Source organism: Heterocephalus glaber, unplaced genomic scaffold (assembly GCF_053883595.1).
Source record: "Heterocephalus glaber isolate CG9 unplaced genomic scaffold, H.glaber_assembly_v1.0 deba00001523, whole genome shotgun sequence".
Taxonomy (NCBI): Eukaryota; Metazoa; Chordata; class Mammalia; order Rodentia; family Bathyergidae; genus Heterocephalus; species Heterocephalus glaber.
Window position 1 is genome coordinate 7,545,282 of NW_028258327.1, and position 22,568 is coordinate 7,567,849.

The following is a 22,568-nucleotide window of genomic DNA, read 5'->3' on the forward strand; positions in this document are numbered from 1 at the left end:
TTCCTTAGTTTTCATTATTTATATTGGCATCTATTCTAATAGTAGATACCAGGTTATGAAGGGAGAAACAGGATGCTGGGGATTTTGTTAGTTTTATTAAATTTTTATCAATTCTCAATGTATTCCTTTGACCAAGCTATTTTTAATGTACTATGAGTTAGTACTGTACTAGGAAATGGGATGGGGGTCAATACTTTATAGTGATAGGACTTTTCTGGGAGGCCTTTCTCACTTTCCCAAGAGCTGATTTCAGAAACAATTTTCCAGTATCCTACTACAAGCATTGATTTGATTCCAAGTAATAATTGTTTCAAAGGACAGGACTGTGGATACTAAGTAGATGATGAGAACCTCTGAGTTCTTGAAGCCCAGATTTAGGAAAAAGATGCCCAAGTTCATTTCCAGTCCTGGGTAGCAAGAACATCCCTGACCCATGGTCTTCTTTTTCCCAGAAGAAAGAACTACAAATAGTATAAGAATCTGGCAGAGAGTAGGTCCTCACTCAATGGTAGTATCTTTATCACCATATTTACATATGATGTAACTCCACACTTCCCCCATTTAGGCTTTCTTTTACAAAGCAAAATAGTTTATGGTCAACAGACACTATGAACCTATAGTTCCTAAAACAAGTCTTCTCAGTAGAAATTATTTTTCAAACAGCACCAATAGAAATTAGATGCCTTTCCCCCACTCAGGGTCCAGCTGTGAAGTATCAGAAAAAATGTCCTTGCCAACCACTGGGTGACTGAGGCAAGGTTCCCAACGGGGAGACAGCAGGGGAGACTTTCAAAGTTTTCAGGACTCAGAAATACTGGACGTACTTAAATGAGTTCATCAGGATCCTATCCAGACGTGTGGGTGAGCTTGCTGAGTCACTGAGCCAACCTCTAAGAAAACTGTTGCACACCTGGGCTCTTGAGTTACTGGCCCTGAGGGCCTAATTCTCCATTTCTACAGTGAAATCCTCTCCAGAGAGTATATAGGGAGGAGGGAGAGTGCCTTCCATTTGTAGCCCACAAAATTATATTCTTTATATCTTTCCATTAGCATTAATTTTTTAAAAAACACCAAATAGTCATTTCTTCTGACTTTGCTGTTCTAATTACAGGCTTCCCAGTGACCTTGAAGAATATGTTTTCTCCTCTGTTAAATGGGACTAATACTGAGAGTACAAGATTGTTAGGAGTACATGGGGTACATTGTTAGGAGTACATGAGTACATTATTAGATAAAGTATGTAGATCAGCACCTCCACAAAATACATACTTTAGTATTTGTTGAATGAACACTAAAGTGTATGGATCATAACCACTGAGCAAGCTTCTTTTTTACCTCCCAAGGAAAGTTCTGTCAAAATGAAATGTAATAAGAAATAGTGATTCTACAGTTCCATAATTCTTTCTGACAAGGGATTAAAATGCAAAAGTTTATCTTTTCCCTTGAAGGGCAGTAGCTAATTTCAGGAAGGCTGTTTTCCGAAACAATGTTTTCAGAAACCAATTGTTTTGCCTGCTGAGAACCTCTGAAATGTGTCTTTAAAATGGTGTATTTCCCTCTCATAACACCAATTAACATGTATTCTATGAATAATCAAAGTATTCAGAGACCTATGCTTTGTTTTATTATGAAGTTTCTTCAAACTTTTTTTTAAAAAGCTGTTTCCAATTAAACTACTTCTTTAAAGGATCTGAAATCGCTAAGTGAACAAACTTTCGTTTGCATTTTTATTTTTCTTAAAGATTGCACAAACTGGAACCAAGACCAAAATAATGTATCCACTGTACATAATTCCTTATAAAACAACATACACATTTGTACTCTACCAAATAGGATATTTTCTTTAAAATTATATATTGCATGCTCTTAGATTCATGCTTTAGATATTTCACATTTATCATTATTCTCTCATAAATAATTGCAACTTGACCAATTTGTACACCTGCTACCACTGTGTATTCAGTGTGGCAAGGAGTAGTCTTTGACATGAGAACGAGTGAAATAGAAACACGTGTATTGATGTCACATGACTGAATTGTGACTAGTGTTTTGCCTATACAGTAAAATGCTAATGTAAAATTCACACAAAACCTCGCTTCAAAAGGCACAATTTCCTTCACAGAAAAGTACAATTTAAAAATAGATGGCAGTTAAAGTCGGGGCCCTCCAGGACAGTAGGATGTTGGTATTAATGTAATTCTAAACCCCTAGAGAAGACCGCTCTGCCGGCGGCGTGAGGTGAGGTGGGGAAGCTATCCAAGGGGTCCTGGAGGCGAGAGACCCACCACCCGTGCTGCCCCGTGGTCAAATTTCTTTAAGCTGTCTCTGAACCCCTACTGAATTTCAGCTCTGTTTCTATCACCAGGTCCTTCTTCTCATCGCCAGATTTCCTCTTCTCCCAGAACGGACCTCACACACACTCCTCCCGACTGTGTTCGCGCCCCGGCCCCTTCCAGGCTAGACCTTTTACAAGTCTCGATCGCCACCGCCCTCAGCCTCCACGTCGCTCTGGTCGTCGGTGAAGCAGACGTCCACGTCGCTGTCCTCGCTTTTGGGATCCCTAGGCTCCAGGGGATAGGCCGGCTCGGTGCCAGGGCCGTCGTCCGCCTTGGCCAGCAGGCTCTGGCCGGGGTGGCGGGACTTGACATGGCGCTCCAGGTCCCTGCGGCGCACAAGCACCTTGCCGCAGAACTCGCAGCGATAGGGAGTGTTGCCCTCGGCGTGCAGTCGGATGTGCTTGTTGAGATTGCTGGGGTCGCCAAAGGGCCGCAGGCACACTTTGCACTTGAGTGGCTTGTAGCCCGTGTGCGTCCGCATGTGAATCTTGAGCCCATACTTGCGCGAGTACAGCTTGCCGCAGTAGAGGCACAGGTGGCCCGTCTTGGGCTTGCTCGCGCCGCCACCCCCGCTGCCGCCGCTCCCAGGGGCCCCAGCCGCCACCAGGGCGGGCGGCAGAGCCCCCGAGTCCAGGCGGCCGCGGCCCTTCCCGGCCAAGGCCATCTCAGACAGCTGCTGAGTGTGCATGGCGATCTCTCGGTCAATGCTGGCCAGGGAACCCAGCTCCGCGGGGCTCAGGCCAGCCGCGGCCGCAGCCGCTGCGGCCCCGCTCAAGTACGAGATGGACTCGGGGTACTTGAGCAGCCCCCCGAAGTGCAGTTTCAGCGGGTAATAGGCGGCCGCAGCCGGCGAGCCGTACAGCACCTCTCCGTTGTAGACCGTAAAGGCTGGCATGACAGCGGGCAGGTGGCTGCACTCGCCGCCCGGGTAGCCCTTGAGTCCGCCCGCGTCGAGAGGCGGGAGGGCGCAGCGCTCCAGGGGCAGCCGGGGCGCTGGGGGCAGCGGAGCATAACGCGCTCCCGGAAGAGCGGCGGCTGCAGGCGGGGTGCGCTCCACGTGTTTGAAGGCTGATGCCTCCTCCGGGTGACCCGGGAGGAGAGGAAAGCCGCGGAGGGCCCCGGAGCAAGGAAGGCCGGGCGGCGGCGGCGGAGGCGGGTCAGCTGCGAGCAGGCACTTGGGGTGGTGGTGGTGGTGGTGGTTGTGGTGGTGCGCGTGGTGGTAATGGTGGTGGCCCACGCCGCCAGCCGCCGGGCTCTCTCCACTCCCGGGGCGTCCGCCTCCCCGGCCCCCGCCCAGAAGCCTGCCCAACGCTTGGCCGGCTCCCTGCTTGCCGCTGCCCTCCTCCCGGTAGGGGTCGCCATGCGCAGCCGCCGCTACCCTGGCCAAGCCCGCGGGTTTGAAAGCCGAGCGCACCCCGGGATAGAAGGCCAGGCCACCGCCGCCAGCTTGGGAGCCGCCCATAATGCCGAGGAAGTGGCTATGTGCTCGGGCGGGCCCGCTCACGTCCAGTACAAGGTCTTGCTGCTCTTTGACCTTTTTAGGCGGCCCCCACTTGCCCGGGGTCGGCGAGGAGGCCGAGGGCGCAGAGGAGGCCTCGCGCTTGATGCTCTCCCGGGCGCCGCAGGCCTGCGGAGGCTGCAAAACCTGTGTTTGGGGCCGCAAAGTGCCTGTCTGGGCGGGCGCAGCGAAGTCTGGTGCTGCAGGTTTCGGGGAGAGGCCGAAGCCATCCGCTGGCGCCTGGGCAGCGCCTTGGCGAGCTGCGTGCTCGTGGTGCAGGAAGGCGCGGCCCCCGCCGCCGCTGAGGACGCAGTGGAAACGCAGGTGTGCTTTAAGGCTGTTGGGGTATCTAAAGGTCCTCCAGCAGTACCAGCAAATGTAGCGCTCCTCTCCTGGACAAGAAAAAGTAGGAAAGCGACCCCGTGAGAAGGCTGACAAACAAGGCGGAAAGAAAGTGCCCGAGCACCCAAAGAAAAGCTCAGGTTTTGACCGGCGGTATGGGAGTCTCAGGAGTATAAATTCTTGGGGCCAGACGAATAAATGAGCTTTGTAACTCCACTATATCAAGAACCTCGAAAAGTCCCAAATGGCCAACCCTTGTCACTTGCTCCATTCTCTAAGAATTCTAAGAGGGCAAGAGCTGTGACCTGGGCCTTTCCAACGAATACGTCCTCCAGGCTGTCCGAACGAATCTCCCTTGGAAGGGCTGCGCTCAGGCAGGCTAGCTGGGCAAGAGCAGAGAGCAGCTGTTGCTTTAAATCAAGTGTTGAGGGTGCGCTGTGCCTGGGCCCATCTGTTGGCGTTTGCAGAATAGGTGGCGTATGTCAAGGAGTTTGGATAAACTGAACAAAGGCCAATCTAATAGTCGTGAGCGTCTCATTACCAGGCGAGACAATATCCTGTATGTATGGGCCATATGTAATCATTCCTTTTCATAGAACAATGTCTTTTGTGTCCACTGCCCACTCTCTTTACCCCCTCCCAGCCTTAAACACTTTGCCTGAGGTTTTCCTGGAGCGTGACCAACTGAAGGACCACATAGGGACTATGATTTGCTATTCTTCTAAATTATTTGTATCTTTATTTCCTCTTTAACCCCATTTAATTTGATGGGAGAAAAAATTCTGGAAAGGATGATGATATTCTAAGCAGAGTGAAGTTGCATTGTCTTTTCAGTTGTCCCAGCTGATAATTAATAATTCCTAGATAACTGCACAAATCCAACTTAGTAAAAGTCCTTGGAGAAGATATATTAGCTTATGTTTTAATTCCATAAATATACATATATATGTGGAATAAATATATAGAAATAGATACTCAGCTTTTAATAAGTGCAAAATTCTCTACCAGATACTATGTACATGTGTGGTGTCAAATCAAATCTGTGCATGTGTATTTTGTATTATTAGCATTGTTTTTCATTTTAACAGAGTCTGTGAACACAGTCGAGAAACAGATTCTGGTTAAATGGTAAAAGTTAATTTTCACTCAAAAAGGTCACGCTATTTCTGTATGTAGAAAACTTATCTTGCAATTAGGGTTTTTTTTTAATGTGGTTCATTGATGATGTTGAGGGAAAGGGTACCCATGAGAAAGAAGTTAGTTGAGCCGCAAGGAAGTATACAAACTATATGTCAATCTCTTCAAAGTTAATGGAAAAGTAAAATCCTCCCTCCTTATATACAAGCAGTTCAAACTTTTTTAACATTACTACAGAAAAAAACAATGGGAGAAATCCCAGATCTCCTCTCCTTCAGGTATATTAGCTTTGGGCTTTGCACAAAGCAAGTAGCTACTCTAGATAACAAAGATAAAAGTTTGAGTAAGAAGCACTTTGTTCCAACACAGATCAATGGAAAACAGGAAGAAGAAAAGGAGAGAAGAGGGCTTGCCTATGAGACCCTATTCTAATTGTTTCTAGAAGACTTAGATAAAGCTATTTCAATATTCCTACTACTGAACATTTATGAAAAACAAATCAAAAGAAACAGGCAACCTCCTGGTGAATATATTGATTTAATATCTTAACATCCCTTCTCTTAAATTCAGAACCTCCCAGTCATCACCTCTTTTTACCAGTCTGCCCTAGAATGACTGAGCCAATGCAAAGCCTAGTAATCTTTGTTCTTATAACAAAGGGGCACTAATTTTCTACTAAAGTTAGCCAGTATTGGAAAAATAGAAGCCATCTTATTTCTTCCTCCTTCCAAGATTTAAGCAAAATGTGTATTTTCCAACTCAGTACATCTCTTTCAGTTCATTCTAATCAATATGTTCTATGAACTCTGAGATCCAGCTCATGTCAAGTGTATGAAACACACTTCATAAGTGACTTTGACTTCTCTCTTTCATGTGACCCTAAAATAGTCAAGATTTCGAGCATCTCTAAGCAAGAGATGTCAGATTCAAAATAACCTATACTTTTCTCAAAAGGAAAATGGTGGGGGGGTTTTCATGTTAACATGATGTTTATAAATTCAGTTGGCTGAAATAAAAACACAAGGGCTACTACTGAAACAAGTTGCTTTTGTACTACTTGGAAGTGCAGAAATGGCTGGCCTGATAGGCCAGTAGCCCCTCAAACTGTTCTATACTGGCAGATTTGAAAGTTCACCAAAATGAGTCTCTTATATTTCTCTTTTATTAGAAGAAGTTAACAAGAGAATTTGAAAATGTCACTCAAGGAGCAAACTACATGAGGATAATTTTCATAGATATTGTGCATTTAAATCTTCACAAATAGAGTTAATTTACAGAAGACAGAGATATTTTGAAGTGAAGTGATTCATCATTCTGAATAAACTTCTTTCCATCTTATTCATAAAGGGTTTCCTAATTCCCATATTTTTATTAATTTCTTTGTACCTTTTTCTAAAGGATAAAATTGAGCAGCAATTCCAGAAGAGATCATGTTAAAAATATTTTACAGCATTCGTTATTGTGACTCTAAATCATAAGTGGGCCTTTATAAGAAATTACAGACAAACTAAAACAATTGGCAAGGGGAAAAAAAAGCTACAGAAGCTTTGTATCTGAAAAGGGAGACTCAGAACCTTAACTATTTTAGCACCTCCCAGCCTTCTTTCCATGGAACTGTTCTTAGTGTTCCAGGGAAGGCTTGCAAATGCTTCTCTTTAGTTGCTGCACCTTGATTTGCATAAATCCACTCTTGGCTTTGAAGGGATCAAATAAATCTGAGAAGAAATTGGGATACATTCCAGATTCAATTTAAGTAGGGAGGGAGAAACAAATAAATACCATTTAGAGGGAAGGACCTTAGTACCTGCCAACTGTCCAGTGGTGAGTACCGTAATGTTTCTAAAATGCTGTAGCAATACATTGCTGTCCTCAAAAACCAGTGAAGAGACACTTTTCCATCTTAGAAAAGCATTTGAGGTTTGAGTTGTGCTCTCTGGAACTCATGTAATTACTGTAACAATATTTTAAGGCTCCTTTATTGATTCTTAATTGAGCAAGTAGTTGTCATTTTGGATGTGTGATAGGAAAGGGTGGTCCTATGTCGTTCATAAAGAGTAATTTACCAAGGCCATCATAAGCAAGATTGCTACTGTCACTTTTTTTTTAACCAGTGACTGCTGATTTTAAGGGGATAGTGGTAGATGTTCTTTGTGCCTAAGAAGGGAGCATGAATTCAGTTTTACACAGCTGGAAAGAAATACCCTTAAAATCTGGGGACACACCCCCCAGGACCCAGGCAGGATCCAGGCAGGAGGGCTGGAGTCTGACCCACCCACGCTGGCCTGGAAGCCTCCACGGAGGCGGTACCTTTCTCGTCGTGCGTGGGGGTCGCAGTTGTGGGGATGTCAAACCACTGAGCCAAGGAGTTGGAATACCACACAGTCAGCTCCTCCCCTGGCTGGACATCTCGCAGTGCTCGGTAGAAGATCTGGGACACAAGCAATAGGAAAGATCTCTGTCATTTCCTGGGTTATTGGTCAAAATGCAACTGGGAAGAAAGGTTCAGATGCCGATTCTGTTGATGTTTCGTGGCCCTGGAGAAGTTACAGAATCTCTCAGAACCTCACTTCCTTTATTCTTCAAATGGGAAAACAGTACAGTAGCACCTACTGTATAAGGTTGTGGGGACTTTAAATCAGACCTGTAGCTAATGCTCTTTGCTCTTAATATTGTTGGCCACCCTAGGTTATGTAAATAGAATTGGCAGGGGTGGGGGCGGGGAGAGCCCACAGTACCTGTCCTCCGGGTAAGTCTGCATAAGCTTCCAGAGTCTGCTCCTGGGGACTCCTGGCTGCCCGGATTAACCCTATCCACTCCAGAGGGGAGCCCCCCGACTCGTCCACCAGCTCCCCTCTCACCATGCGCACCTGCAACACAAGCAGTGGTCGTTCTCTCCTTCACCACGATGAGGCCCACACCCAGGAGGTAAAGTTTCTCCTCCACCCCACCGGACTCAGGAATATGTTTGTGTTCCCTTTGGTCAGACCCCTGTGGGCTGTAGGGAAGAGGGTAATTCCTTGGGGTGCTAGCTTGGAGGATGGAGACAGCGGGTGGCTGGCTGGTAGGACAACCTCTCCACCACCACCACCTTGGCAGCCCAGGGCGGGATGGGGGCGGACTTCCAGAGCAACTGGGCGCGTCTCCTACCGAGACCTTTCCCACCCCCGACCCGCCACTCCCACTGCTGTTCTGAAAGCAGCCCTGACGGGAGAGAGAGACCTTTGGAAATCAGTCCGTCCTTTCGTCTATCCCCCATTTCTCACTTCTCCCAAGTTCTCGCAGCACCGCGCCTAGGTGCAAGTGAGTGAAATTCTGGGAACGAAGGGGTTCCAAAGAAATTTTCCCCGAAGTTAACCGGCCTTTCAGAAGAAAATAAACTGCGCTTTAAGAGGAAGGCGTGCCGTTTTAAGAGGTTAGACCGGGACGTAGGGGGAAGAGAGTTGACTGCGAGAGGAGAGAGATGCGGGTCCGACGGCTGGACCCCAGAGCTACTTCTAACAAGAGAGCTTTAGGTAGCAGTAAAGCCAAAGTCCTTTTTTCCGCTAGACTTCTGCCTTCATTTGCTGCTCGCTGCGCCGCTGGGACGCCCCCAGAGCCGGTGAGAGCCTTTAAATCCTCTCTCTGGTTTGTGACGCTGTTTGGGGAATCAGAGCGGGCGGGTTCCCCCGGGGCCGGGGTTGTCCCCGGTTGGGACTGCGGTATCTCAAAGCCCGGCTTCAGGCGTGGGGACCCCGTGCCCCACGCGGGTGGGCGCCCTGCTCTTTGAGCCTGCTTCAGGGCCACCACCCGGTCTCCACTGACTCCTAACTCACAAGCAAACCGGTGAAAAGATAAACCTGGGGAGATCCCAGAAACTAAATCTCCCACGTATGATCTTTTCGGAAAAATTGGAATTAAACTAAAGACAAATTTAAGCCTCAAATTAACATCAATGAGGAAGACGGGAAGAAAAGTCCTCGACGCCCTGGGTCCCTACAGGAAGGATGCGTTTGCCTAGAGAGACAAGGACGGGGGGGGGGGGGGGGATCCTGGATGCCGTACTGAGAACACCCAGAGCTCTGGGGCAACCGCTGGTTCCCAATAGTCGTGGCATAGAAAGCCTGGTGCATCGCAATCGCGGGCTGTTTCCTCTCAGCCACGTCTTTACCCCTCCGCCCAGCCCACGCTCCAGCTCTCAGTGAAACTTGCTAGGAATAATCGGAATTCCCTTCTACTGGGCAGAATTAGCAGGTAAAAAGGCAGTAGCCCGTTCCTCCACTTCCCTACTCTACTCCTTCCCTGGGTCAGAGCAGAGGGAGGCGCACGGCGGGGGGCAGAGGTCGGAATGGCCAATACCTTTTTCTTGGGCCCGGGCTCTCTGCGATCTGACAGGTACTTGCCCAGCTTGAAGGTGCCAGGCACTGGCCCCAGGCGCAAGCCAGCCGGGATGCAGCAGTCGGCACTCACGCTGGTGGCCGGAGCGCGGGCGGCTCCTTGCATTGTTGCCGTCGCCGCCAGGCAGGCGCTGGGGCTCGCGGGGTCCTCCGTAAGGCGCTAGTGTCAGCGCCCGGGCCTTAAGCGAGCCAGGGAGCCGCGCCCCGACGTGCGTCCTCCGCCCGCGGAGTGACGCGGACGGGCAAGCACTGCGCCTTTTCAAGCAGGGCGGGCGCCTTTTGGCATCGCGAGCGCAAGGGCGCGGAGTTTGGTGAGAGAGTTGCGCTGCGAAGCAGCTGCAGGGTCCCACCCGAGAGGGTCACATGGAGTGGTTCCCTCAGCCCCCTGCATAATCGAGGCCTCTGAATGGCTAGCACACAATGGTCTAGGCGACCTTCCCATTCCTAAAAATCCAATTTGTCAAGGGCGAAGAAAAGGCTCTGGTGAATCAAAGGTCCGGCGGGACCATTAATCCTCAGCATGGGGTATTGTCCCCGAGACAGTTACGATATTTTAAGTGACAAATCCACTGTATAATTTCTCCATAAATTTTACTTCTTTTTATTGTTCGCGGACAAACCAGTTTTTGGAAATAAGTGACTACTTTAAGTCTACTTGGCTGATTCCTTTGAGCCTTGGTCTACTTCAAAGATTTTTAATTCTCTCCCCTTGGCTTTATTGTAAAGGAGATTAAACAAAGAGATGGGTACTGTTTGGAGGACTTGTTAACTTCTATTGATTTCTGGCGTGTGCCATACAGAAATTAGGCAGGTACTTGATGGGAAGACACCAGAAAATACCTACACTTTTTAAATAACGACCATATTACCATTTCAGGGGATTGGGTTCAGGCCAGTGTCTATTTAGAACAAGTTTATTTGTTCCTTCTGCCGTGTTTCGTCCTGAACTATGAAACCTCCGGACTATTTGAAGTCAATTGTGCAGTGCTGTTACACAGGTCCACTCTGGGGTCCGCACTTTCTCTGGAGAATAGGAAATGGCCACAGGACCAAAGGATTCACAGGGAATCCTGCGCCATCGACCCGCTGCACAGTTGAAGAGGTGGTTCTTTGGGTCAAGTTATTAATCACGAATCCTCCACATGCCAACCAATAATTTTGCTTTTAAATTTAAAATGGGAACAAAACCCTTCCCTAGAACCAACAAACTGAATTTTCTTATTTTAAAAAACAAGCAGAAAGCCAGCAGTTTTTCAAAGGCTTTGGAGACAAGGAGAGATATGTGTTTGGGTCAATTTCTGCCTATATGCAGCTGAAGCTAACAGGACAGATACTTCAGAGTTAAACTGGCCCCCACACAAACCCCTTTCTTTTAGGGAAGGCTATCTGTGAGAGAATATTTATTGACATAAAATAGCGCCTGGGTAATCGAGGTCATCAGATATTCGTGACAGTTATGTGGCACTTACTGTGTGCACTGCTAGTCCTGGGAGTCTTCCCCCAAATCCTAGGCAGCCAGCCCTGGAGCCCTCACACAGTCCCTGAGAGGCCTGAGTGGTGCTGGGTTTCCCAGTTAGGGTCAGAAAAGGTATAGAAGGGCAGAGGACCCACTCCCAGCAGCTCCCGCACTGCCTTTCTAGGTGGTTTTGCCCAAGGAGGGTGCAGTTGTCTCACCACCAGGAGTGACTATGGTTAACCACAGCGCAGGATGAAGGTGGAACATCTGTAACTTCACGGTTTGTCTCAGGAGAGCTCTCAAAGAAGCGGATGGCAACTGGTTTGAAACATGTGATTGCCACACTGGACATAGGAGGCTGCAGAGTCATTCAGTCTGTGTGTTGCCAACCCAAATGAATTACTTCAGAGCCTCAGTCTCTTAATCTATAAAACGGGACTGTTGGTTGGAGACAGACGTTTGAATCCATCTTCACTGTCTACCTCAATTGTTTTTGAAGATCTCTTACAGCACCTGTAGCATTTTGATAGCTCCAAAGGATTCAGTTTGGAGTCATGGGAGAATCTAGGCCAGGTCAAAGGTCTCCAGTCTGAGCATCTCAAGTCAGACCTTGCAGGGACACCTGGAGAACCAGACTTGGGGCCCAATCCAGTACCTATGTAGACATGGCTTCAAGGACACAGAATATCCCCTGTGAGGGTCTGAGCGGCCACCGTTCTGCCCTCTCTGCTTGTACAACCAGGCCATGCCCAGTGCCACTTTCTGAAGGAGCTACCACTGAGTTTCGTTCTTAAACTCCCAATAGCTCCACTGCAGCCCTCCTAGGCTGCCCTCCGGAGAGAGGAGGGAGCCTTTGATCCCTCAGCCTATGAATGGCAAAAGCCGGAGGAGGGGAGGAGGAGAGGAAGCTACTGGAAGAGTCGAGGGCAATAAATTTAAGCCATGAACATGTCCCTCTAACCTCTGGCCTGGCGACTCCGGGATGACTCCCAGTTTAAATTACCAGCACTGCAAGCGGGAAGGGGCGAGCATAGGGCCTGGGTTCGGGGCGCCTCCCTGGCCCTCCTTAATGAGTGAAAAAGCGTGAACGACACGCGAACAATTTTATCAATAGGACCATGTAAAGGCCGACTGTGAGGAAAGTTATTTATTAATATAGCCAATTGTGGCTGGTTCCCAGCTCCGCTAGAAGAAAGAGACAGCGCCAGAGGCATTCACACCAGCTCGCCGAGTTTTATTCTGTCCTGTGGCTCAGAGTTGAAGCTCCCCAAGTGAAATAAATTGTCCACAAAGGAGGAAAGGAACACATTTTCTTTTATTTTTCCTCTTCTAAAAAGCAAGGGTGAAACCAATCTAATGTGCCCAGTGGAGCAAGATGGGCCGTGAAAGGCTGGGTGTTAAAAAGTAAAAGCGGGCTGTGCAGCAAATGGGATGGAAAATTAAATGAAATTAAATAGCTTGAACGCCCGTATTGTCCCTTATTAAAAAGACACATTAATTACATGGTCTCAGCCTTATTCAAAGACAATGTTGAGACTCAATCAAAACATTCCACTCGGGCTTTTTTATCCACTTAAAATGGGCGTCCAGAAGCCCTGCTTAAGCGAAATCCCTCCTACACCGAGGTGTCTCGGTGCTGCTCCCCGCCGCGGAACCGCGCGCAAGGCTCCCTCCCCAGTAACAGGTTGCCCCAGACGAGGTGAGGCGCGGACGCTCTTAAGCAGTCGCCGGCTGCGGAGTCAGAGTGACGGGAGCTCCGCGCGCGCCAGGCGGCTTTCAGAACCGGATGCATTAGGGGGCGGCCCCGGCTCGCAAGTCGCCGCTTCCCAGCCCACCCCCCACTCCCGGCTAGAGCTGCTGCGGGCGCCGAGCAAGTGCGCCCTGCCTGGGCTCCGCCTAGAGGGAAGGAGCCTCCGCGGACTCTGGTTCTGAGATTAGTGGCTCCTTCACAGCACACTTTTCTGAGGCTACGGTTCTCCGCTGCGCAAAGACCTAGGACTTCTGGCTCCCGGGGAGACCACGTTGGCTGTTCCCAGGGGCCCCAGTTCTCGGCGCGGTGTTGCGGAGTCACGAGTAACGCTGCCACCCCGCCGCGCCCCGGATGGAGGGAGCGGCCAGGCTCGGCGGAGTCAGAGGCCTGGAGAGCCCGGTTCAGTGGCCCAGTGTGGGCCAGAGGTGGCCTGTGACGCGCCCCCCAGAGGGTGTCAGTGGCGGCCGGGCAGCCAGGTCAGAGCAGATCAGCTGCGCGGCCCCCGAGGCGCGGGTGGGACATTAAGGCAGGGTCTGAATAGGGCGGCGGCGGCGGGCTCTGGGAACGCCACCAGATGACACGCCGGAGACTGGGCCATTTTCCCCTTAATTACGTGGCCGGTGGAACCGCGGCGGCCGGGAGGCTCCAAACTCGCAGCCAAGGACACAGGCCGGACACCGCTGGTGGGTTTTGTGGTACTTTTTGTTGTTGTTGTTTTTTAAATCCTCCTTTGGAAACGGCTCAATAAAAGTATTCAGAGTCCCTCTCAAGTTGCCTTTTAACCGCAGTTCCCCAACTTATTTCTTGGCTCTTTCGGTTGACATGGTGCAAAGAAAAGTCAGCGAGCGTGTTGTTGAATTGCAATGTCTTGGGGCACCTCCACATTCAGCGCTTCTCCGCCGGCCTCCGCCGAATAAGCCCGCGCTCAATTCGATTTTCCTTGCTGTTGGGCACATTTAGGAGCGCCTCTATTTGTGAAGTTCATTTCTAGGCAAATGTATTCAAGAGCTGATGGGAATGAATAGGACCGTGTGTCAGCCGCCCCTAATTGGGATTAAAGCACTTAGGAGCATATGCAGAGAGTGACAGAAATTCTCAGGTTGCATTGTGTTCAGACTTCCACCCGCTCGGAGGCTCCTCCTCCAATGGAAATTTATAAAGATTGCAGGAGAAACTGAGGAAAGAAAAGCAAAACGGAAAGAACTGGACTAATGGCTCAGGATGGGGCTGCAGTTCAGCAAGTGGAGGTGACAGCTTCAGAGAAAAGATGCTGGGGATAATTGAATGCGGGAGGGGGAGCAGGTCTGAACTCTAATCAGAAAGGCGGGGAGTTAAAAGGCGAAATAAAGATGTTCTTGAGATTCCCAGACGCCCCCCTCTCCCCAACCCCAGTCTGGCATTATTTCTCTTTATCTGTGATCCCAGGTCCTCCCTGCTCAAGAACATATCCTTTCTGGAAGCAATAATGAGCACAACTTGGTACTTGAAATAGAGGAGAGGGAGAGTCATAAAAGAAACCAAAAAAGAAACAAAAATATCTTTTGCATGTTAAAAACTTCATGCTCAATAAATCAATGAAAATATTTCTTGATGTATGTATGTGAAATATATACACTATGTGAAAATACAAGTATGGTGATAAGTAACCATATATGTTCAGATTGTGTGCGTGTGTGTGTGCACGTGTGTGTGTGTGTGTGTGTGTGTGTGTGTGTGTAGATTTACATAGTCTGCTTGTAAATCTCACCCGAAAGTGGCTGCAGGGTATTTTGGGCTGAGGTGACAAGACCTTTTAAAAGCTGAAAATCAGCACGGAGCTGAAGCTGAGACAGTTGTCCAAGTAGAAAGCAATGACAGGCTCTCTTAGGCCCTGAGGAAGAGAGAAGACAGGAAAGACAGGTGAACACTGAACAAAAGAATGAAGGGAGAGTTGTTACTTGGATTTCCTCATTAGTTTTCTAGGTTGTTAAATCCCTCTGGAAACATGGGTTCCTTGGAAGAGGGACACTCTGGTGTCTTAGGGCAGCACAGAAAGACTTCTCACTGTGTTTTTTAGATCATTTTATGCTTAGTAAAAATATGTTCCCAATTCAGTTATCCTTGAAAAATTTTAAAACATTTGAATAAGGTCAAGAGGGAAAAGGGAAGACAAGGAAGGCTCTGGTGGGGATCTGGATTAAGGGTAACAGCCAATAGCTTCTGTAATAAATTCATACTCAGAGTTAGGCTGCCAAACTCACTCTAGGACCCTAGATTGACCACAGAAGTCAGAGGCCCCTACTTCAGATTTCAGTGTGGTGGGAGCTGTGTTCTGCATCTACAGAAGGGACTGGAGGGAGGGATGACTAAGTGATAGAGGGTCCAGATCCCCAGGGAAAGCTGAGTGAAATATTTTTTGTTTGTTTTGTTTTTTGGTACTCCGGATCAAACTCAGGACCTTGTTCTTGTGAGGCAGGTGGTGGCACCACTGAGCTAAATCCCCCACTGAGTGAAATATTTTTTAAAGATCTAAAAACTGCCTTTGTCTCCAGGAGAACCCACCTCATAATAAAAGAACTTGTACATCCTAAGAGTGTACACTCTTAGGAAGGTGGTGCATCGTGAGAGGAAACCAAAGTGGCAGACACTTCTGTGGCCCTTGGGACAATCTGTTAATGATGGAAGTTCATCAGATGGCCATAGGAAAAAGAAAACAATAAAAATTTCCAATATGGAAACAGCCCAATTGCCCATCAACTGGAGACAGGATAAAGAAGATGTTGTTTTAATAAAATGGAGTACTACTTAGCCATAAAAAATGAGAAACTAGAGACATTTACAGCTAAATGGATGCATATTGAGGCCATACTCATAAGAGAAATAAATAGACATATCTGTGTAAATACAGAATAGTTTCTCTGGTGTGAGAAACTGAAAGTGTAAATAAGGATCAAAATGTATAATTGATCATGTGAAAGGGGTAGGGGAAGTGGGAGGGGTAGGGGAAAGGAAAGAAGGGAAAGGAAAAAATATGAGAAAAGGAAAAAATGGAAACAAAGTCTTTGTAAATAGAGAAGGATGGAGGGGTTGAAAGGAGGGCAGGGGAATGGAGGAAAAATAAGAACCAAGATACATCATGTAAAGGTACAAACACTCAATGATAAATGTAACTGTATGGTATACCTAAAATGTACCAATAAACTTAATGAAAAAAAATTCCAAGTATGTCCAACTAAGAACCAAACTCAGGTTCATTCCCACCATTTCCAAATAATGATTAGTAAACTCACTAATAGGGTTTTGTGTACTCCTATTGTCACTCTGATCAGACGTGTTATTCATGCTCATGTTATTTGTGCCCATGAGCAGATGGTAATATATTTAGCTTCCTGAAATCATGTTGGAATTTTATATATTTTTCATCTTACAGTAGGAATTCACAATCAGGTAACATTTCAAACACATAATCATGAAATAAAACCTAAGCAAAGTTACAAAAAATGAATTATTATGCACATACACACATTTTTTAAAGCTCTGCTGAGATTTATTCCCATGCATACAATTCATTCACTTGAAATATATAACAATTTTTATTATATTTACAAGGATGTGGATCTAATCAGCATAATTTAATTTTAGAACATTTTCATTCCCCACCCCAAAGAAAACCCACACCCAGTAGCTGTCACTATATCCTTGCTATCCTCCCCAGTTCTAGTCAATCACTAATGTATATTTTAAATCTAAACCATTATGTATTCTGCACATTTTGCATAGTTGGAATCACACAATATATGGTCTGTCGTGACTTAATGATTTCACTTAGCATGTTTTCAGGGTTTATCTTAGTTTATCTCCTGTTGCTGAACAGAATGCCTAACACTGGGTGACTAATAAGGACAAGAGGTTAATTTGGGCTCATCATTCTGAAGGCTGGGGAGTTCAAGATCAGGTGGCTGCATCTGGTGAGGTTCTTCTGTACTGGGGGGACTCTTTGCAGAGTCCCAACAAGGTGTAGAACATAACATAGCAAAATAGAACAAGGTTGCTAGCTTAGGTCTTTCCTCCTCTTCTTTTAAAGTACAACTGCATCAGGAGATCCCTACCTTCATGACCTCATCTAATCTTAATTACCCCCAAAAAAGTTGTACCTCCAAGTACCGTTACCTATTGGCTTTGGGGATTGAGTTTCCAATACCTGACTTCAGGAGCAACATTATCCCCACCATCAGTGTATGAGGGTTCTGGTTTCTCTACATCCTCGCTATCACTTATCTGCATCTTTTATTATAGCCATCCTGGTAGATGAAGTGGTATAGCATTGTAGTTTTGATTTGTATTTCCCTAGTGATTAAATGAATAATGTTCAAACCTTTTATATGCTTCTTGCCATTTGTATAGCTTCTTTGGAGAAATACCTATTCAAATTATTTGCCCATGCTTTAATTAGTTAACTTTTCTTTCATTTATGAGTATGCATACATTTCTATAACTTTTTAAATGCACTATTCAAAACAGGCTGTTGCTCAGTGAGGTTAAGAAGCTTGCTTAGAGTTTCAGAGTAAATAATGGCAATAGAACCCCTCCCACATACCTCTAAACTCAAGCCATTTGTACATGATCCCATTGTATTTTGGAGATTTAATTGATATCACATACCTATGAGAATCATTATGCTATTGCAGGATGTTCTGATGATTGAGAGCGTGGGCTCTAGAGTCAGACCACCTGGATGAAAATGTTGCCTCTGACACTTTTTAACTATGTGAACTTGAGTAAGGGTAACCTTTCTATTCTCCAGTCTCACCTGTAAAGTATGAAGACTAAGAATACCTACTTCACAAGTTGCTTAGCATGGCATGGAAGATATAGAATCTACTCAGAAATGGTAATTACTAATATTTTTATGATGACTATTATATTTACCGTTTACTGAGCCTTGAAAAAAGACACTATACAGTTAGGCTGGGAAATACAAATCATAGATCAAATGGAGCAAGACTTTTGACACCAGTGGCTACTTGGGTAGTCACATAAAATACAGGCATGTATAACTCAGGGCAACAAATAATTGATGAGGGAAGACTCTTATTGATATATTCCATGTAATAAAGAATTCAAATATTATCCTTTTGTATCTTTTGGTGAAATAGTGAGTCAATAATGGCTAGCATCACAAAAAGCAAGGCAACTACATTGTATGTGCCTCTGACTAGAGGTATACAATAGTATTTATGAAATAGCTTTATTCAAATAAGCAAATAAACAAGCAAAATTAAACATGAACTTGATTGTTGTGATGACAGAAAATAGGACATATGAACTTGATAAGCATATCCATGGGAATTCAAGCATCAAAAACACAGCAAGTTTTTTAAAAAAAGAAACTATGGGAACTCTCTATTGATCAAATGACCAGTTTTTATTTTTAACTAATAGTCACAGTGGGTAGGGGAAGGAAAAGGAGAGGTAATCAATAGGTTTAGAGAGACTTAAAATTTTTATAGTTTAAAAATATGTCCACAGGCTGGGTGTGGTGGCCCATACCTATAATTACATCCCACAGGATGAGGCAGGAAGATCAATAGGAGTTCGAGGCCAGCCTGGGCTACATAGTGAGGTGAAGCCTAGCCTGAACTACATACAAAATCCTGTCTCAAATATATATATATAATATTATATCTAAACATATTTATATATAATTTTTGTATATTTATATATAAAAATATATATTCTTTAATAAACCTCAACTCAAAAAACAGAATCTTGAATGTGGGCATAATTTAATGACTTACTTGTAATGTGATATGTGACAGCAGTGTGATTTTCAAGACTAAGCTGTACAAATTCCTCCTTGATAGCTCTAGAATGCTGACTACATATATAATAGTATTAGAAAATAGTGTTAACCTCAAGTGGAATAATTGTAGTAAAGTTCTGTTTTTTCAATTCCTATTTTTCAGAGATATATGCTGAAATATTTATAGTTGAAATATGATGTCTGGGATTGGCTCCAAACAATTCTCAGATGGGAGGACAGTAGATACAGACATAGGTCAAGATTTTTCCACCACAGGAAAAAATATGAGAAAAGAAAAAAAAATGGAAATGAAATCTATGTAAATAGGGAAGGGCGGAGGGGTTGACGGGTGCACAGGTAATGGGGAAAAAAATAAGAACTAAGATACATCATGTACAGGTACAAGCACCCAATGATAAATGTAAACAAATTGTATACCTAAAATGTACGAATAAAAGAACAAAAAAAAAGATTTTTCAACCACAGCATATTGACATTTTGGCCTAGATACTTGATTGTGGGGCTGTCCTACCATTAGTTTGTATTTATCAGCATCCCTGTCTTCTTTACCCTCTAGATATCTGTTGTATCTTGTTTTTTTTTCTTTTTCTTTTTTTTTTTTTTTTGGTACCAGGGATCAAACTCAGGACCTTCCACTTGCAAGGAAGGTGGCAGAACCACTGAGCTAAATCCCCAGCCCTTGTGTTGTATCCCTTCTCATTGTGACCCCAGACACTGTGAAATATCCCCAGGGGACAAAATCACCCCATTGAGAACCAAATGAATGAAATAAATTGGCCATAAGTTGATAATTGTCTAATGTGAGTAATGAGTATATGGGTTCATTGCACTAGCCTCTCTATGTTTGTTTTGTATTCATCAAAATAAAATAAAAGGTTATTTAGAGATAAGATTTTTTTAAAATAGTAGAGAAGAAGAGATATGGAACAAGCAGGAGATATGAGTATATTATAATATTTCACTGAAATTGGAGAGAAACAATAAATAGGTTCATTTGTTCTGTGATCTTTTAAGAAGCTATGCTAGGGATGGGTCAGAAAGAATGTGCTGAGGCTACAGTCTTAAATAGATGTCTGAATCTTCACAGCTACAGTGATGTTCTACCACAGACATGGTGTACGAAGCTTTCACAATAAAAACTGCTAATCATGATATGTTAACTTGACTGGGTTAAGAAACATCTAGCAGATTAGTAAAGCACAGTTCTGAATGTGTCTGTGGAGATAATTGGCAATATACAGCAGCAAATTGGGGGTGGGGGAGACCCACCCTGATTGTGGGTGGCACCAACCCACAATTGATTGTGGAAATTGTCTGGAGTTATTTTAATCCCATAAGTTTATTGGTATACTTTAGGTATACATTATGATCACATTCATCATTGGGAATTTGTACCTGTACATGATATATCTTGGTTCTTGTTTTTCTCATTCCCCTTCCCTCCCTTCCACCCCTCCACCCCTCCCTACTTACAAAAGCTTTGTCTCCATTTTCCCCTTCTTTTCTCATATTTTTTTTCTTTCCCTACTTTCCTTTCCCCCACACCCCCTCCCTATTTCCCCTTCCCCTTTCTTATTCCCTTTCCCCTTCTTATTTCACATTATCTATTGGAAGTTGTCTGTCTTTTAAGAGCTCCAGTCTTCCTGAATGGTTGCACTTTTTGTTGCCGATTCCTTCGGATATAAGTCTCCAGTGAGTTTAGCTTTCCAGTGCAGGTCTCAAATCTTGGACTGGTGCTATATCTTTGACCCCTCTTATTCCTTGGCTTCCATCTTTTTGAGCTGAGCAGCTACTGAATTCTCTGTCTCTCCAGCACATAGATGGCCATTGTAGATGTTCCTACCTCTGATCCTGTGAGCCTACCTAATACTGTAGATCCCTGTCTTAGTCACTTTTCTGCTGCTGAGACAAAATACTCAACACCTAAAGTTAAAGGAGAAAAGATTTATTTCATCTCACAGTTTGCAGATGTTTCAGTCCATAGTCAGCTGGCTCCAAGGCATGGTAGAGGGGCATCGCAAAGGAGAAACAGTCCATGGTAGGGTAGGCAAAAAGTAGCAAGCCTGCCTTCCACCTTTCCTTTTAGTTTTTTGTTGTTGTTTGTTTTGGTACCGGGGATCAAACTCAGGTCCTTGTGCTTACACAGCAGGCGGTGAAACCACTGAGCTAAATCCCCAGCCCACCTTTCCTTTTGTATTCCAACCAGGCTAGTTCCACACACACCCAGGTTTGGGCTTCCTATTACCTACACCCAGAAAAATGCTAAACCAATCAGTGAACTAATTTAGTTATCACACACTCTCAATACATATTCACACACTCTAGATCCAGCTACCTCTGAAAAACCCCACCAATTAGCATGTGAGTCTTTGGAGGGACATCTAGATACAAGCCATAACAATACCCTGGCATAATTATACATGTATTTTCTATCAATTCTACTCCAATAGAAAATACTAATATCCTGTGGCATTCAATAAAAATTCTTTGTTCTCTTCTCAGTTGGAATAGGAGTCACCAATATGACCTGTATTTAGGTCAATTACCAATGGCCTAAATTAATTTTATTTGTACAAGACTGTGGTAGTTAATTGACTAATTGTCAATGTGAGTGGGAATACCCAGTTGATTTGAGTCACCATTTTGTTGGAACAGTATAAAAGGAGAACAGGAGGGAAGGATTTCAGCTGATCTTCCTTGAAGGAACTTCATTGCAGCTGCTTTTCTTTGGAAGAACTTCAGCATTTTTTCTTCAAAGGAGCTTTGGCTGCTTTCTTTCATCAGGGGAGCTTCAAGCCTCATCTTCATCTTGAATGCCATCTCCTGGCTTCCAATATAGATCCCTCAGCCTTCTGGCTCAGATTCTTCAGCCTTTTGGCACAGACACTTTAGCTTCTGACACTGGCCCTTGGGCCTTTCTGGCACAGTTCCTTCAGTCTCCCGTTGTGGATCCTTTAGCCTCCTGATACAGACTTGCATGGGACATTGCCATGGGCTCCAAGCCCTTGACTGGATCCTTCAGGTCTCCAGTGCACAAACAGACATCTTGCACTCTTTTACATCTGACTCTAGTAAGCACTGACTAATACAAATATCTGTTTTTTAAAAATCTGTGAAGTTATTCTACATTCATCTTTGTACCTTGAACTTATTTTTGGAAGGCAGGGGTGATGGGGAGAGTATTCTGTGCTATCATTGAATTTGGAGATTGTGACTCTAACTTGATGTCCCCATATATGCCCACCTCAGTGAGAGTTCTCAGATGCTGTTATAGGCTTAAATGTGAATTTCCCTAGAAACTCACATATTTAAGTCCTAACCATCAGTATTTCAGAATGTGACCTTTTTTAAAAATAGGGTCTTTATGCCTCACGAGCACAAGGTCCTGAGTTTTAAAAAAAAAAATAGGGTCTTTAAGAGGGAATCAAGTTAAAAGGACGTTATTAGTAGAGCCTCTAATGCAATAAACAAAAATCATGCCTTGAAGTCTACTCCCCCATGAAAACTGCCCAAATGAAAACACAGGATAGCTCCACTGGATACACTACAGCCACTGCTTAGGACTCAGTCCCCACAAATTTTACTGCCAACTCTGAGCATAGATCTTGGTGGCTGCTGCCTCAGGAAGTTTGATAGCTCTGCTGTGGTCCTCAGAAAATGGATCCAGATGGATATTTGCTTTTTCACATGACTTCCAAATCAAGACACGGGGTGATAGCCTGTAACTTCAGGCCAAGGCCACACTGCTATGTCTTGGATGAAGAAAGAAGGCTGGGAAAGTAACTTTCTGATTTAAAAATAGGGAAAAAAGAGAGCTACAAGGTACAATATTCCTACTTATAGTTGAAGGGTCTTCAAAGATTCTGGTGGTAA

The 22,568-nt window shown here is 45.1% G+C and overlaps 1 protein-coding gene across 1 annotated transcript; it reads right to left on the reverse strand.

Moving 5' to 3' along the window:
- Nucleotides 1-1,994: 1,994 nt before the first annotated feature.
- Nucleotides 1,995-9,807, reverse strand: Prdm13 (PR/SET domain 13). The gene is made up of 4 exons (XM_004862480.4): nt 9,649-9,807; nt 8,049-8,180; nt 7,621-7,741; nt 1,995-4,226 (listed from the first exon to the last, which is right to left on the reverse strand). The coding sequence occupies exons 1-4, from the start codon at nt 9,790-9,792 to the stop codon at nt 2,467-2,469; spliced, it is 2,157 nt and encodes a 718-aa protein (XP_004862537.1). The 5' UTR covers nt 9,793-9,807; the 3' UTR covers nt 1,995-2,466.
- Between the last annotated feature and the right edge of the window lie 12,761 nt (nt 9,808-22,568).

What these genes read in the sequence shown, in the direction of transcription:
- Prdm13 (XM_004862480.4), bottom strand. Translation starts at nt 9,792, where the DNA reads ATGCAAGGAGCCGCCCGCGCTCCGGCCACCAGCGTGAGTGCCGACTGC. An exon ending in AGCCCGGGCCCAAGAAAAAG is followed by an intron (nt 8,181 to 9,648) that starts GTATTGGCCATT and finishes CTTGTGTTGCAG; the next exon opens with GTGCGCATGGTGAGAGGGGA. An exon ending in CCCCACGCACGACGAGAAAG is followed by an intron (nt 4,227 to 7,620) that starts GTACCGCCTCCG and finishes TTTCTTGTCCAG; the next exon opens with GAGAGGAGCGCTACATTTGC.